Source organism: Panthera leo, chromosome F2 (assembly GCF_018350215.1).
Source record: "Panthera leo isolate Ple1 chromosome F2, P.leo_Ple1_pat1.1, whole genome shotgun sequence".
NCBI classification, from domain to species: Eukaryota; Metazoa; Chordata; class Mammalia; order Carnivora; family Felidae; genus Panthera; species Panthera leo.
The window spans coordinates 8,508,569-8,524,550 of record NC_056695.1 but is presented as its reverse complement, the minus strand read 5'-3'; the positions used below and the strand labels follow the sequence as shown (position 1 = coordinate 8,524,550).

General features: G+C 46.9%; 1 protein-coding gene across 3 annotated transcripts in view; it reads right to left on the bottom strand.

Moving 5' to 3' along the window:
• Window positions 1–2,119: 2,119 nt before the first annotated feature.
• Window positions 2,120–15,982, bottom strand: part of LYN (LYN proto-oncogene, Src family tyrosine kinase) — a 123,041-nt gene continuing 109,178 nt past the window's right edge. For all 3 annotated transcript variants that reach the window (XM_042923329.1, XM_042923330.1, XM_042923331.1), the window contains exons 11-13: window positions 15,821–15,974; window positions 13,069–13,200; window positions 2,120–3,523 (exon numbers count right to left, since the gene is read on the bottom strand). In XM_042923329.1, the coding sequence (XP_042779263.1) occupies window positions 3,321–3,523; window positions 13,069–13,200; window positions 15,821–15,974 (489 nt within the window). In that variant the 3' untranslated portion in view covers window positions 2,120–3,320. The remainder of the gene's footprint in view (window positions 3,524–13,068; window positions 13,201–15,820; window positions 15,975–15,982) is intronic.

Genomic DNA, 15,982 nt, shown 5'->3' with positions numbered 1-15,982 from the left:
AATGAAGCAATTTGTAAGTGATTCCTTCGTGCGCCTGGAATGCTCAAATGAGTCAGGGAGATCCTGCTGTAAAAGCCTTTCACTTATCTCACAAGGAAACAACATGATGTGAAGCCAGCCTATTCTTCCGGTGGCCTTCAATGCACCTGAGTTTTCAGCCGTTAAATAGCGATAGCGCGGGCCATACCTTCAAGGGTTACGGCGTGAATTACAGGTAATTTTTGCAACGTGCCCAAGTACAAAAGAGAGCGCCGAGCCACTGGCGGGTGTATAGTTATCTTTGTAGGTTTATAACCGCCGTTTCCATCAGGAAGAATGGCAAGGCTCATGGTCACTTAATCTGCTAAGAAAACAAAGATCCTGGGAGGAAAGATGGGTGGTGAGATCTCATCTGAGAATACAAGGAACTAACGGGCTGTGGAGGTGGCAATAACATTCATAGAGGCCAGGGAGCTCAGCTATGGGATGAACAATTGCTTTAATTCAATCAAGCGTACCCCGATGCTGGTGTTTCAGTACTGAACGCCTTTCAGCAGCTACTGCCCCAATATAGTTTGTATTCGAGCAAAGGAAAAGATACAAGGAAAGCCATCACCACAGGCTAAATTGGAAATGTGTTTGCATTTACATTTCAGTGCCCTTGAGCTATCCCACTGCATGAGTAAATAAATATGGTGCTTCCTTTTGTCGGCCTCTTTTACACACTCTTGGGACAGGAATCAAGGCTTCCGCAGTTTATTATCTTCCCTAGGAGGCCTGGGCAGTATGCTTTTCCAGGGCGGTTCTGACAGAATCCCGGGAGGTATCTTGGAGGGGCTATAGAGTGTCCCTTCTACTGAGGACACCAGGGTCAAGCCTATGAGTTTTACTTTGGATTCAGTGAGCTTCATGGTCATAAAAGAGGAAAAGGGCACATTTTCCCTCTTCCGTCCTCCAGTAGTCCTCTGTCCTCCCTGGGGGCATCTGAGGAAAGTGCAGGCTGGCCTTCCTTTGAACAATTAACTTTGCCATATGGACCGAAGCAAGGGAGGGACTCTCAAGCCTGGGTAAACCAGATATCCACCGGGGAAGCCTCTCAAGTACAGTGACTTACAGCCCTCCTGCGGAACAACAATGGCGGGACCTGAGGCCATGCTCCTTTTCAAGTCCCCAGTAATGAGCTGGGATGTGATGATGTAAGGCATTCTGATCCGCGCCCCCGCCCCCCCCCCCCAAGATGATACAAACACTGCCACCCCCCCCCCCCCCCAAGATGATACAAACACTGCCCAGGCCCTCATTTTGCCTGCCGGTCATGAGGCAGCTGGAATCCTACTGACAAGGGGAGAGACCCATGCTGTCCATGGGGTATGATGTGACAAGAGCACATCCTGCAACTGAGTGACGAGGCCCCAGGTGATGGAGGAAAAGATCACATGCTTGACTGGGAGGGAAAAGTGGACCGTAAAATGGCGAAAGGAAGCAGAATTGAGAAAAGAAAAACAGGGCGAAGATAAACTTACTAATTTTCTAGACGTTTCTTTCTGCTTTAGGGGTTCTTTACACTTTCTCTCCATAGAACATGCTGGGTCATACGTGTGATTTCTGAAATGAAATGTGAACAGGTGGGTGAATCAAGTGATCAGCTGTGCAGACGTTCTATGGTGATAATATTCTCCCTCTGTGAATATGGCATTTGTGAATCAAGAACTTTAGAATATTTTAAAAAGGACGTTTAAAAAAGATTGCACAGGAAAGTAGAATGTTTTATCCCTTCCCCTAGGTACCCAACACCTAGGCGACACGCACAAAATGAAATTCTAATGGTGCCTGCTAAGGCTATTTGAAAACAAATCCTATTTGGCCCCCCTAAAGGGATAGCCAGACTGTCAAGTCCTAGTTTTCCAATCTGGAAACGCTCAAAGGAATGGAGGTAGAACCTGTCAAAGTTTTTTAAACGATGTAACTGTATGCAATCGCCTCTCATTTTCCCCCACTGGTACTCATTTCTACGTTGACGAGAGTTAGAAATGTTGGACACGAGGAAAAAGCTTGAGATGTTACTGGGCCAGGTGTATTCAAATAAAATCAAAAAAACAGCAATATTAGGTATATACACAACAGCATAAGTGAAACACGATGTGATGTAGCATTTTCTATTCGAAGCTCACAGTAGAACAACTTAGTAAACAAGACCTCTCGACTCCCTTGCTGCAGGAGCTCATTTGAGCCTTTCAGTCACTTCCGTTCCTTTCGTATCCTCATATAAATAGTCCCACCCACACCTTACACAATTTAGAAAAGATGGCTGAATCACAAAAATAGACCCAAATATGGAGTTTTTACTTTCTCGAGTACAACGAAAATTAACATTTCATCGTTAAAATAACGTTCAAATCATTGGAAGCAATAAAGAGAATTCTTATGTCTTAGAAGGCCTTTTATAAGGCTCTGCAGAGATTAGAATCTTATTGTTTGACCCAAAGTACATGGTCAAAAAAGTCTCTCAGATAGGAAACTGGGGAATTGAAAAGCTGGGCCGTTAAAAATATTCCTTCTGAGGGTACAGCAGTTCCTTTGGTTCTTCTCTCTTTCCTGGGAGGTCTGGGCCAGCCCTGGACGTCGGTGGGGTCTGTGTGGCGACACACGACATCTGTGCACACTCACAAACCACACACACTCCTATAGGAAACAGAACAGAAGAGCACGCTTCGTGTCTGGGAGTTCCCAGCCGTCTCCGTGGAAGGAAAATCTTTAACAGCCTCAGACTTTAGGGGCAGGGGAAATCACTGCAATCTGGGAGAGACCATTTTAACCTTCTGACTTCAGCTGCAAAACGTAACAGATCGGATTAGTAATTTTTTTTTTCTTTTTTTTCTTTTTAACAGATAAGCCAAGGCAGAGAGAAAATGCAAACGAGGGTCGTGATCTGCGTCTGGTTACTTCGCTTTTTAGGAATGAGTTTCACTCTGCTACTGTTTGAGATTCACTGCGAGGGCCTCTGCACCCATGAGTCCCACATGGAGTTGTAAACAAGAGGCCGAGGTGGGTGCCTGTTGGACAGAACAGGTGGCTTCTTCTCCGAAGGCAGACGTCCGTCTAGCGAAGCAAGGTTGCCGGCTGGGTGCGGTCCGCGCGGCTGCCGGTGGGCATCGGCCGATGAGAAAGAGAATACTTGCCCATGTCGAGAGTGTTCTTCCTGAGTAACTCGGCCTCGCTTTCAGGAAGCAGGGCCGGTAGATGATCCTAGCATATGAAAGACTAGCACAACCAGCGACGGTCATGTTTTCCTCTCGAATGAGGCAGCCGTCCCAGCCAATGGCCACGAGCCTCCCTGGGCGTCAAGGCTGCTGCTGATACTGCCCTTCCGTGGCCGTGTAGAAATCATCCAGGACACTCTGTAAGTAATCAAACGTCGGCCTCTCTTCTGCCTTTTCTTTCCAGCACATTTTCATGATGTCATAGAGCTCGTCGGGGCAGTTCTCCATGCGGGGCATCCGGTAGCCCTGCGACAGGGCGGTCATCACGTCGGCATTAGTTCGCCCTAAAGCAAAAGAAATGTACCATTTAGCAACCTGACCGAGGGTCGAGCACTGGAGTGGTCTTTCCGCTCCCGGCATCCTACATCCACTCTTGAAGCGAGCTGTAGACGCTGTCATGGACTGAACTGTGTCCCCCACCCCGGCCCCCAAATAAATTCACACGTTAAAGTCCTAGCCCTCCGGCTCAGAACGTGCCCACGGGGCAGAGATACGGCTTTGAGAGAGGTAATCAAGTTAAAATGAAGCCTTGAGGGTATGCTCTCACCCAATCTGACTGATGTTCCTTATAAGAGGGGATTAGGACCCAGAGACACCAGGGACGTGTGGGCACCGAGGAAATGCCACGCGAAGACACAGCGAGAACATGGCCCTCTCCAGGCCAACGAGGAGCCTCAGGAAAAGCCCAGCCTGGCAGCATCTTGTCGCAGACTTCCGGCCTCCAAAACCGTGAGAAAATTCCTTTCTGTGGTTTGAGCTATTTAGGCTGTGGCACTTGGTTATAGCAGCCCTTGCAAATGGATAGGGAGGCTAAGGAGGGTTCGGTAAGCAACTAAATAACGCGAAACTTTTACTACGAAGGGGATCAAGACGGCATTCGGTTTGCCAGAGTGAAAACGGGCAAACAAGAGAAGCAGAAGACCGAGCAGGTCCTTTGAATGACAAAAGGATAATGGACTTGACTGGCCTTAAATGATCTAGCCAAACCCAATTCTAACCCTCAATCTCCATTTCTTTTGCGGTATTTTTTCCAACTTCTACCTGTAATACACATACCAAAAAAAAATCATCCTCGCGTACGTTATCTCGTACCAACGTAGTTTTTTCAAATCAGCTTTTCAACATAAGTTTACTAAAGGAAGTCAAAATCCTTAAATCAGCCAGTCCAGTGGATGATGTCCCAATCATGAAATTGTCCCCTAAAAAGACTTCAGTGCAGAGCTCACACTGACTCTAGAAAGTGTATGTTCTTAACGTCCAGTGAGGGAAGGGGAGTGTTCGTCGTTCCTACTGGGCTCTGCAAGAGGACTGGGAATGAAGGGTGGCCTTTCATGTGGGCAACTGTCATCTAAGGAAGAAAAAAGAACGTTGCCCTCCGTGTCTGAAATGGGGTATCTACATCTGTATGTTTTGCCGACTGTGCGGATACCTGACCGTGTAGGGAAAAAGCTGAGTCATGCAGAATGTTTCCACGTAGCACCTGATACCCGGCATACGAGGCGTTCCGTTCATTACAACAATTTCCTTTCCGTTAGCCATAGGTCTTACCAGGGGCGGTCACTGAGAAGGTTCTAAGAGATAGCTAGAAGTGAAAGGTCTTTGACCAGATTGGAAACAGAGCCTTCTTGTGAATTTATTCTCTGATCGGTGTTTCTCAAATTGTGGGTCACTACGTACATTTGATTTGAGATCAACAAATTGACCTTTTTTTTTTTTTTTTTTAGGGAGCTACCAGTTTTTAAAAATACATTATAACAGAATAAAATAGAAAAGATCAGAATGCCCCGCACGTAGTAAAAGTTAGTGCGATTTTGTGAAAACTTTTGTTTTGTTTGTGGAGCGGACTTTCTGTTTATTTCTTACCGTGGGGCATGATCGGCGACCTTTGAACTCCTCTGCCCTGAACTAACCTTTCTTTTTCTAAGGACACAATGACTGAAGGCCCTGCATGGATTTTAAACCCTTGAAAGAAGACATTATTTCAGTCTTGGAAAAGTCCTTGTCTTTGAAATGGAAAGGTCCAAGCCAACCTTACAATAGTTAGGATCTCCTGAAAGTTGTTTATTTACATGGTGAATTAATTTTGCTCAAGTCTTTTGAAACACTAGCTTCAGATATTTGTGTAACAGGAATGTTCTAATGGAAAGACTTCAACTTATTCTCATTGCTTGAAGCCAAGGGACGGATGTGCAACACTCTATTCATTTGGGGTTCCAGTCTCCATAAATTATGTGACTCCAGCATTGTTCTGGCTCTTGTAACTAGCCAAGCTCACTTGGATAAATTTCTGTTGAAATCTCTGTATTTGCTTCTACTTGGGCATTGGGTGAGGCTCTGTGATCCTGGTAGGAGGATTACACCCAGGATGATAGAAAACGGCAGCTGGACCAGCAAACTTCTTAGGAATACGTTTTTCACTTTTTTTAAAGTTTATTTATTAAAAACATTTTTTAAACATTTTTGTATTTTTGAGAGACAAAGTGAGACAGAGCATATGTGGGGGAGGGGCAGAGAGAGAAGGAGACACATAATCTGAAGCAGGCTCCAGGCTCTGAGATGTCAGCACAGAGCCACTCATGGACCACAAGATCAAGACCTGAGCCGAAGTCGGACGCTTAACCGACTGAGCCACCCAGGCGCCCCTTACTTATTTATTTTGAGAGAGGGAGAACGCGCATGTCAGGGAGGGGCAGAGACAGAATCCTAAGCAGGCTCCATGCTGTCAGCACAGAGCCCGATGCGGGTCTCAAACCCACGAACCATGAGATCAAGACTTGAGCCAAAGTCGGACACTCAACCGACTGGCCACCCAGGCGTCCCCTCTCTTCTGCTTTCCGCCTGGAGAAACCCTAGCTGAATAAACGGTCAGAACGTGCCCACAGAAGAGATGATTTTCTAGCCCGCCCCCGCTTGGCTCACTGCAGAGTTTTCTTTCCTCATTCTCCTCTGTTTTCCTAAACTCTGAAGAACTCTCCATGATGCAGATAAAGGCCAGGTGTGCTCCATCCTGCCTGAGGGAACTTGACTTGATAAGAGGACCAGAGAGAAATCTGAATGCACACGTAAATCAAGAAGCACAACGAGGCTATGGAATGACGAGTCTTATGGAAGAAAGGGAGGGGGGGCGGGCAGGGAGACTTCAACCAGACCCTAAGGTTAAACCTGATACTTGGTCCTTGCTCTGTTGTGAGGTTACCCATTGGCTGGTGACGGAAAAGCTAGCACTAGGCTCTGAGAGATGCAGAGATGATTAAGACAGAGTCTTGTCCTCAAAGGGCACGCAGCCCAGCGGGGAGGATGCCCTCAAGGAGAGGGAGGTGGGTAGGGAGCAGGAAGTGAAATCCGGAGAGGGTAGGAATTAGCAGAGGCTGAAAGTTGGTGAAGGAGCACAGGGAGGAGAAAAACGCAGTGCAGCCGAGAACAGAAAAGGAATGGAGAGTTAGCAACTCTCTCCCCTCTGAATGGGAGCCCAGCAGGCCCCAGAGACCATGAGTCTTTAGAGACGAGGGGCCCTCTGTGCGTGTGAGCGAGGGAGTAGCAGCTGCTATGGGACCACAGCTTCCCACCCCCTAATACTTCCAAAAGGGCAATTTTTTTCTCTTTCTTTTGAGCACCGTCTGTGACCAAGGTGAGTATCCACAGCAGATGAATTCCCTGATTCCAATTCACACGCTGGACGTGTCTGGTAAGAAACAGCCAGGAAAGCGCCTGGGTGTCGCCGTCGGTTAATTGTCCGACATCGTCCGACATCAGCTCGGGTCACGATCTCACGGTGTGTGAGTTCGATTCCCCGCGTTGGGCTCCGTGCAGGCAGCTCGGAGCCTGGAGCCTGCTTCAGGTTCTGTGTCTCCCTCTGCCCTTCCCCCCCCACTCACACTGTCTCTCTCTCTCTCACCAAAATAAACAAACATTCAAAAAAGAAACAGCCAGGAAAGACATGATGCTTCAGGAAACTTTGTCATTTTCAAACTTCCTTTTTCTTTGTAAGAGCAAAGCAAAACAAAACCCCAACCACAAAGATCCCCTCTATTTTCTTTAGAAAATTCATATATGAATATGATTGCTTTTAGGATAGGGAAGTAAGGATCTTTTGCCCCACCTCCTCCCCCTCCCCCCTTTAATGTATCCTAAAACACAAGGAGAACAAGAAATGGAGACTTCAGCTCTGCATTTGGTGAAACCGGGGGACACTTGTCACCCGGAGGCAGACGTGGTCTGAGCCAGGAGCAGCCACGTGGAACAGAAGTACCTGGGCGAGAGGATCACCACCAGCAGGCAGGATGTGTCCTCCCGGCACGCCCTGGGGAACTTCCACACGGAGTCACCTCACACTCAACAGAAGGGTGACGTTGGTGGCCGCAGACGGACTGCACCCGGAGCCTGCCTGGCAGGTGGCCCATGTGAGCGCTGGAGAGACTGAAGGCGACAAGCCCCACGCTCAGGAACGCCAGCCCCCGTGGAGGTGGGGGTAAAGTGCAGGCTGAAGGACTTAGGAGGAAGGCTGAGGATGGGAAGACGGGACCCTCCCGACATACACCACAACCGGAACGAACCTTGAGGACACAAGCCAGACGCAAAAGGGCAAATGCCGTAATGATTCCATTTATCGGAGGTACCTGGACTTCAAATTCAGAGACGGAAAGTAAAATAGAGGTTGCCAGGGGCTGGAGGGCAGGGGACTGGGGACTTACTACAGCTTAGGTCTGGGATGGTGAAAAAGTTGTGGAAATGCAGGGTAGCGATGGACACATGACAAGGTGAGCGTACTCACTGCTACCGAATTGTGCACTTGAACATGGTTAAGGTGGCAAACCTTACTCTGTGTATATTTCACGTACCCTGGCAACCATGGTTACCGTGGTTACTCTGTGTATATTTCACGACAATAACAAAAAAAAAATACAACCACAAACAACCACAGAAGACACTGAGGGCCCCTCCCCAGTGCACCTCCAGAGTGCTGACAGCCAGGCTGGTCCCCCACAGGCAGGACCTGGAGATTCTCTTCTGAAGAAACTAAATGTTCCCAGAGAACAGACCTGAAGACACTGTCCCGGAAGGGTGCTGACTGGTGAGCCTGGACCACCGCAGACCTTCGTTCCCGTAAGACCCCTCATCAAAGGAAGGGTGGGCAGATAAAGCCTTCGAGCAGTACCAAAGGGCAGGATGACAGAAGCCACGAACAGACATGAGCCTCAACCTCCCCGTACGTGATCCAGCAAGAGAACAGAAAATGGGGAGGAGGAGTTTCGAGGAAGCTACCTATGAAGATTTCCCAGAATTTACAGCCACAAGTTTCCAAGTAGAAGGACAAACAGTTACTCAGAGTAACATAATGACCAATGACATTTCAGGGAGATAGAAAGATCCTGAGTTCTTCCATGGAAAAACAAGGGGATTCGGGACACGGGATGGGATTCAGAAGCCATCTGCTGTGGCTAAGCCACTTAGGAAGGCAGATTCGGCGGAGGAAATCTGTTTAACATTCTAGGTGAAAGGTTTGCTGTACGAGCATTTACAACATAAGCAAATTCGATACCGGTACTTACTTAGTGGTTTAATTTTATTTAGGTCGTGAGTCTCTCAAGAAAAAGCCCCATTCGGGAAGAGTCCTAAGTATGAAGTACAAGCAGAGTATCACCTCTGAAGCCTCAAATGTTCATGACCGTGATAAGCTGTCTTTAGTCATCCAGTGCTCCCGCATCAATGAGAACAAGAGAATGTTTGACAAAAACCATTTCTCACCGCTCTGAGCCCAGGAGGGCTAAGAACTTTAAAACACAACAGAAAATTGTTGAAATGGATTCACAGTAATTGAAAACAAAGCATTTGGGGGATCTGCCCAAAATAGGATTAACAGGTACAAAAGCCTGTTTGTAAAAGGTGTGTTAAGAAAAAGACCTTTCCAGAAGTTCGTGCCTCCTCAACGTATCTATTTCAACACAGAGAACTGAAATGGGAAATGACACTCCTACCATCTACCCTATATTTAGTATGTGACAACTAGCATTTTGATTTTACTGATCCAAATGGATTTGTACCTTTTATTCTCTTATTCCCAGAAGTTTGTTCTATGTGGGTGATACCAGTTTTGGAACCCAGTCAACATGTGTTTTGGTACACCTTTAATTGTATCTGCATGAATATTTCTAGAATGTCTCTGTTCAGTTCAGCAGGAATTGATAACAATGGTTCCTATGGGGGCAAGGGGGCAAGGGGGGTTGTACGGCTGGAGGTTAGGGATGAGAGGCACACAAAACTGCCACCATATACTTCCCCGTAGGTCTTGAATTTAGAACCATGTGACCATATTCCTACTTAATGGTAAGTACAATGGGGAACATTTTTACTTAAGAGAGAATAGTATGAGTATAGTATTTTGAATTCTGAGCAACAAATATTAAAAAAATTATTTTATGTTTACTTATTTTTGAGACACAGAGAGAGAGAGAGAGAGAGAGAGAGAGAGACAGAGACAGAGACAAGCAGGGGAGGGGAAGAGACAGAGAAGGAGACACAGAATCCGAAGCAGGTTCCAGGCTCCGAGCTGTCAGCACAGAGCCTGACGCGGGGCTCGGACTTACAAACCATGAGATCGTGACCTGAGCGGAAGTCGGATGCTCAACTCACTGAGCCACCCAGGTGCCCCTCTGAGCAACAAATATTACAATGACTAAAATTCGTGAAAGTAAATGTCTCTGAGGAGCATGAGGCCAGGGAGGCAATTTTTCATTAGAAGTCTCTCCATACCACCTGGTTTTTTGATGAACATATATTACTTGAGCAAGAATTGAAATATTTAATAAAGACATAATTTTTTAAAAATTAGAAACATCAGAAGTTTATCAAGAAGAAAATTAATATAACCTATCATTTTACTGCCCAAGGAGAGTAACATTTTGGTATATTTCACCTTCTGGTCTTTTATTTATTATTATTTTGTTTATTAATGTTTATTTTCGAGGGACAGAGTGTGAGCGGGGGAGGGGCAGAAAGTGAGGGAGACACAGAATCTGAATCAGCCTCCAGGCTCCGAGCTGTCAGCACAGAGCCCGACACGGGGCTGGAACTCACGAACCGCGAGATCGTGACCTGAGCCAAAGTTGGACGCTTAACTGACTGAGCCGCCCAGGCGCCCTGTCTTTGATTTCTTTTAAAATACATGTTCACTTTATATCTGACTTCCTTATCTCCTTTTTGTTCCCTCCCTTTCTCTTATTCCCATTAATTTTACAAACCACTTTTTAAAAAGTGGTTTCTAAACCACTAAAAAAAAAAAAAAAAAAAAAAAAAAGCCTCTCCAGCACTCTTCCAGGTAGAGAAAATATGCCCAGATAACTCAATTATCAGTGGGGTCTCTCCCACAAGAAGTTTTATAGCAGTGATGGATATGGCCTGTGTTGGCAATATTCACCAATTTCCATGTTACCTGTGAATCAAGTCCTCTGATATTTAAGTAAATAGGATCGTTCAATTCTGCTCACATCTCCTAGTGCTGGAAGCTCTCATCTTCTACAACCCTCACGACTGGAACACCTCACCAATCCAGAGTTCCTGACAGTATTTCACATCCCCTGTCCTTACAGGGGACAAGCTGTCTGGGGGACAGAGCAATCAGTGCTTTCTGGTTGGTCTTACTGTATCCACGCCCCCCCCCCCCCCCATTTTTCTACTGCTTTACTTTTCTTTTTCTTTTTTTTTTTTCAACAGCTTTAATGACTTTTTTCCCCCTAAATATTTTTAAATCCTGGGCATTGAGCACAGTGAATGAGAACAAGGTATTCTTGGGGCTCAGGCCTGGGGTTCAGAAGCAGCTCTGCAAGGGGCTAGTGATTCAGTTCTGAGCCCGAGTCTCCTCTGAGCCTCACAGGCATCGCCTGTATGTCGCTGTGGAGCATGTCCTACGTATCACACATCATTTTATGAAGTCAAATGTTTATCTGATCAGATTCAGATTATACACGTAATCTACAGTCTCTCTGTATAGATACAGATCCAGATGATAGATCCAGATATGGAATGTCAGATATCAGGATTGATCCAGAAATATTTTCCTTGGGCACCTAGGTGGCTCAGTTGGTTAAGCAAAAGACTCTTGGTTTCAGCTCAGGTCACGATCTCACGGTTTCATGAGTTCGAGCCCCACGTTGGGCTCTGCACGGGCATCGTGCAGCCCGCTTGGGATTCTCTCTCTCTGCCCCTCCACACTCACACTGTCTCTCTCAAAATAAATAAATTTTAAAAAACATTTTCCCCATTTTATTGTAGTGTTTTCATTCACTTCGGCATCTGGAGCGGGGTTGGCAGTCAGAATATGAAACGTTGGTACAAGAAGGATTTCATGGGACGGTCAGCCCACCGCCTGAGGCTCTCCCCTCCCTGGTCCCCTGGTCCCTGACTTCTCCGTGGCTCATCCCAAAACCGCACTGAGGGTGATCAGGAGCACGAAGGCCACGTTGCTACTCTGTCCACAAGTTTTTCTCATCCATAGCACGGTGCCTGTCTAGACGTTAAATGGCACGTCATTCATTCATTCATTCATTCATTCATTCATTCATCCGGCAAGCACTCACTGAGACCCAAACCACGGGGCCTCAGGAAGTCAAACAGTGGCTGTTTCCCCTGTGGGTCACCGGACCCTCCAGACAGCCCTGTGGCTCCCTCCTCAAATTGCTGAGTCCCTGCTGCCACCAGGATCACAGTAGACAACCAGCTACCCTCCTCCCCTGCTCACTGATCTTTAAGCTACTCCACAGCCCACTGCGCCCTCTGACAGTCTGTCGCCTAGTTGACTGTTACCAGTCCCTTCCTGCTAGGACATCAGCTCTCAAAGGCACAGGAGCTGTGACCGCGGCATCCAGGCACCTCGAGGTGCCCGGCGCCCTCAGATATTTTTTGAATGAGGGAACGATTGAAACATTAAAGATTTAACTGTAATTTCATCACATCATCGATTTTGCAAAAAGCCGAACATTAACAAAAATGCGGAGGCTTTGGGAGAAATCCTTCTTCCTGCATATTCAGGCATGGATCCTGGGGAAAAAAGGGCGGGCTGGCACAGTCTGGCTCCAAGGGCTTCGGGTGTTAGGAATCTAGAGACACTGAATGGATGGCCTCACATTCAGTAAGTTACAGACTGGGAAGATCTTCCACCGAGAAGCAGAGGTGGTCCCGACCTGAAGAGGCAGAGACTCCAAAGTACTTTATACAATATAATCTGTTTCAAAACTAGCCAAAGAGCATTGTAAATCCTCACTGTTGTGTCTGTTTCCTCCTCTGACAGGTGCACTGCCGAGGAAGGGCGCCTGTGTCCAAACCGTCCTCGTAACAGCAACGCCTATGAGGGTGCCAGGCACCTTCCAGGCATTAAGTGGTGGAATTAATTAGAAAAACAAAGGGAAGGGGCGCCTGGGGGGCTCGGTCAGTTAAGCGTCAGGCTCAGATCATGATCTTGTGTGCATCGGGCTCTGTGCTGACAGCTCAGAGTTCGGAGCCTGCTTCGGATTCTGTGTCTCCTCTCTCTGCCCCTCCCCTGCTCCCACTCTGTCTCTGTCTCTCAAAAAATGAAATAAAATGTTAAAAAAAATTTTTTTAAAAAGGGAATACACATTCAATCAATACACATTCAATACACATCAATCAATAAGAAGGCAGGGAAGTGTCTAAGCCTATTTCAGAACACTTTCCACTAAAGATAGTCACAGTCAAGTTCTAGCACAAAGGGCTTATTCTTAACTTTTGGGATGGGTTTATTTTTTTATGCCTCCTGCCCTTGGGCTTTTTTTCTTCATGGGTACTACTCGAATGAAAATAGGTAAGCAAACGATACCTGGGTAGGGAATTTTCCCGTAGGTGACGATTTCATACAGGAGAATTCCAAAGGACCACACATCAGACTTAATCGTGAAACATCCAAAGTTGATCGCTTCTGGAGCCGTCCACTTAATGGGGAATTTGGCACCTAAGGGAGAAGACATGTGTCACTTGGGCCTCTGAGCTGACACGAAAAAAGTCCTGGGCATGTGGCCTTCACACTTTCCTTCTCTGGGGGAAAATTTTAATCATTTCTTTTGAATAGAGAATGCCTCCATACAGTACAAAACAGAGACAGTAGAAAACGTCATACTGAAAATAGTCGCCTCCCTCCCCTGTGTCCCTTTTGGGCATTCCCCTTGTGAGAAGCAAAGTTCCTTGTGTGCCCTCCCAGGGACGTCATGACGGGCCCACCTGAAACAAAAGAACGTGACACGGAATGTATAGGCATTTATTCTTTGCTCACATATTTGTCCCTCGACACCGGTCTCCAAAGCATACATCTTCAGTGTTCAGATGGTCACTGAACCCATTCTATGTTTGTATGGAATATAAATAATCCCTTGCACATTCTGGCGGGCAATCTCTGTAAACCCACACCAGCGGGAATTTCAGATACGACTCCAAATGTTCAGGTCTCCTGCCTTCATTTGCTCGGAGCAAACATTACTACTTGCGGGAACTGAGTAGCATAATGATCTGCCCAGAGGGAAGCAGTTAAGGACACCAGGATTCTGGAATTTCTTGAAGTATCAGACCCAAGTTGGAAATCCGAACTAGAACAGTAAGGACAGGAGACGGCCCTGTAGAAGAGCTAGGTCCTGCACGCAGGGTACTCACTCTAGCAAGTTCTGGCGATTAACCCCACAGGGCTGGGCAGCAGCAGGGGGGGGTCGGGGGGTGGGTGGGGGAGGGGCAGGGTGTCTTGAGGTGGGTGGGGGGAGGTCAGTCCTGCCCAGCGCGCCCTGCTTTGAATCCCAGGTCTGCTGTTTCCAACTTGGTGTGACCCTGGCAAGTCACTTAACTGTCTTTAGGCCTTCTGGGCACCTGTATCTCTCCGTCTCGAACCTGAGGAGACGGAACCTCCCCAAGGTTGGTGCCAGAGTCCACTGGGTTGATCTGCGTGCTTGGCACAGGCTAAGCATTCCCGTTGCCCTGAAATGGCTACTATTTAATTCTAGAACCCAAGCTCTCTGCGCTAAGCCACCTGTCTCACACGAGAACAGTTAGTTATTTTTGTGAGACACCAGTCTCGTCATATCCAACAAAACCAGTGGAATATATTCCGGCCAGTGTAGGTCGAGGCGACCCCTCCTGGGTTCGATTCTTGGCTCTCCCACTTACTATGAGGCCTTAGCAGCTGCCGAATGTCCCCGTGGCCTGACCTAGAAGGTGGGAAGGGTGATGACAGGACAACAACGTGGCATCCTACATCACCTGCCTTTTCGCTGAGGACAAGTTATCACCCAACCTCAGGGGGGAGCCACCTGAACCATGATGGGCACAAGAGATGCTAAACAGATCAAAGCGGTGTTTCCAATGCACCTTTTTTTTTTTTTTAACATTTTTTAACATTTATTCATTTTTGAGAGACAGAGAGCACAAGTAAAGGAGGGGCAGAGACAGAGGGAGACACAGACTCTTAGCTGGCAGCACAGAGCCCGACGCGGGGTCGAACTCACAAACCGGGAGATCACGACCCGAGCTGAAGTTGGACACTTAACCGACTGAGCCACCCAGGCGCCCCTCAATGCGCCTTTATAAATCCAGTAGACGTCTTCCAGAAACGGCACGCGTGTGTTTCCAGGAAAATAAGCCTTGTTTAATACTTTTTGGGAATGTCAAGAGAATGCTTGGCTCTACAAAGATACGCACGCAACTTTCGTGAGTGAGACCTTCAGGATCCTCAGACCTTAAGCAACACGGAAAAGCGAGCACAGCCCCAGACAGAGCCATGAGCCAGCTTACTCTGTGCGTTTTAGTATGTGTAGAAGAACATGGAACGTGGTTAAATAAAAGGGGTGTATTTTTGTAGCATTACATTTACTTCTCCGTGTGCCATACTTTGCAAGTTTTGATTTGCAATCGAAAGGCCAGAATACAGGATACAGAATTATCGTTACAAATGTTTTCTCCACGGTTAGGAACAGCGTGCTTCGTTGTTTGGGCAAAAAGCTTTAACGTACAATTAGCAACAAAGTCTAATCTTTGTTTGCCAAGTCTCTCTTTGTTTTCCTTTGCTTAATTGAAATACAGATGACATTTATAAACTTTACACACAGCGTGTGGAGTTAATCAGGAGAGTAATTTTTTAAAAACGATTATTAGAATAGACCCACAAACAGCAACTACGGTACATTGTGAACATTTTACCAAAGGAGTTCTTTTCTTCTTTTTAAATTTTTTTTTAAGGTTTACTCATTTTTGGGGGGAAAGAGAGAGAGACAGACAGACAGACACAGAGGGCGAGTGGGGGGAGGGGCAGAGAGAGAGGAAGACAGAGAATCCGAAGCAGCTCCAGGCTCTGAGCTGTCAGCACAGAGCCCGACGTGGGGCTTGAACCCACAGATCGCGAGATCATGACCTGAGCCAAAGTCGGACGCTTAACCAACTGAACCATCCACGAGCCCCAGGAGTTCTTTTTTTAAAATGATGACTATTGTAATTGCTTTGTAAAAGAAAAAAGAGAGAGAGAGAAAGGGAGAGAGAGAGAGAGAAACGAAATAAAACGAAACAGCAAGACAGCTGAAGCGGTGAGGACAACATACCTTCCCTTGCTGTGTACTCATTGTCCTCGATCACGCGAGCGAGCCCAAAATCCGCAATTTTGCACATGAGTGACTCAGAGACCAGAACGTTTGCTGCTCGTAGATCTCGGTGAATGTAGTTCTTCCTCTCGATGTATGCCATTCCCTCTGCAATCTGCAAAC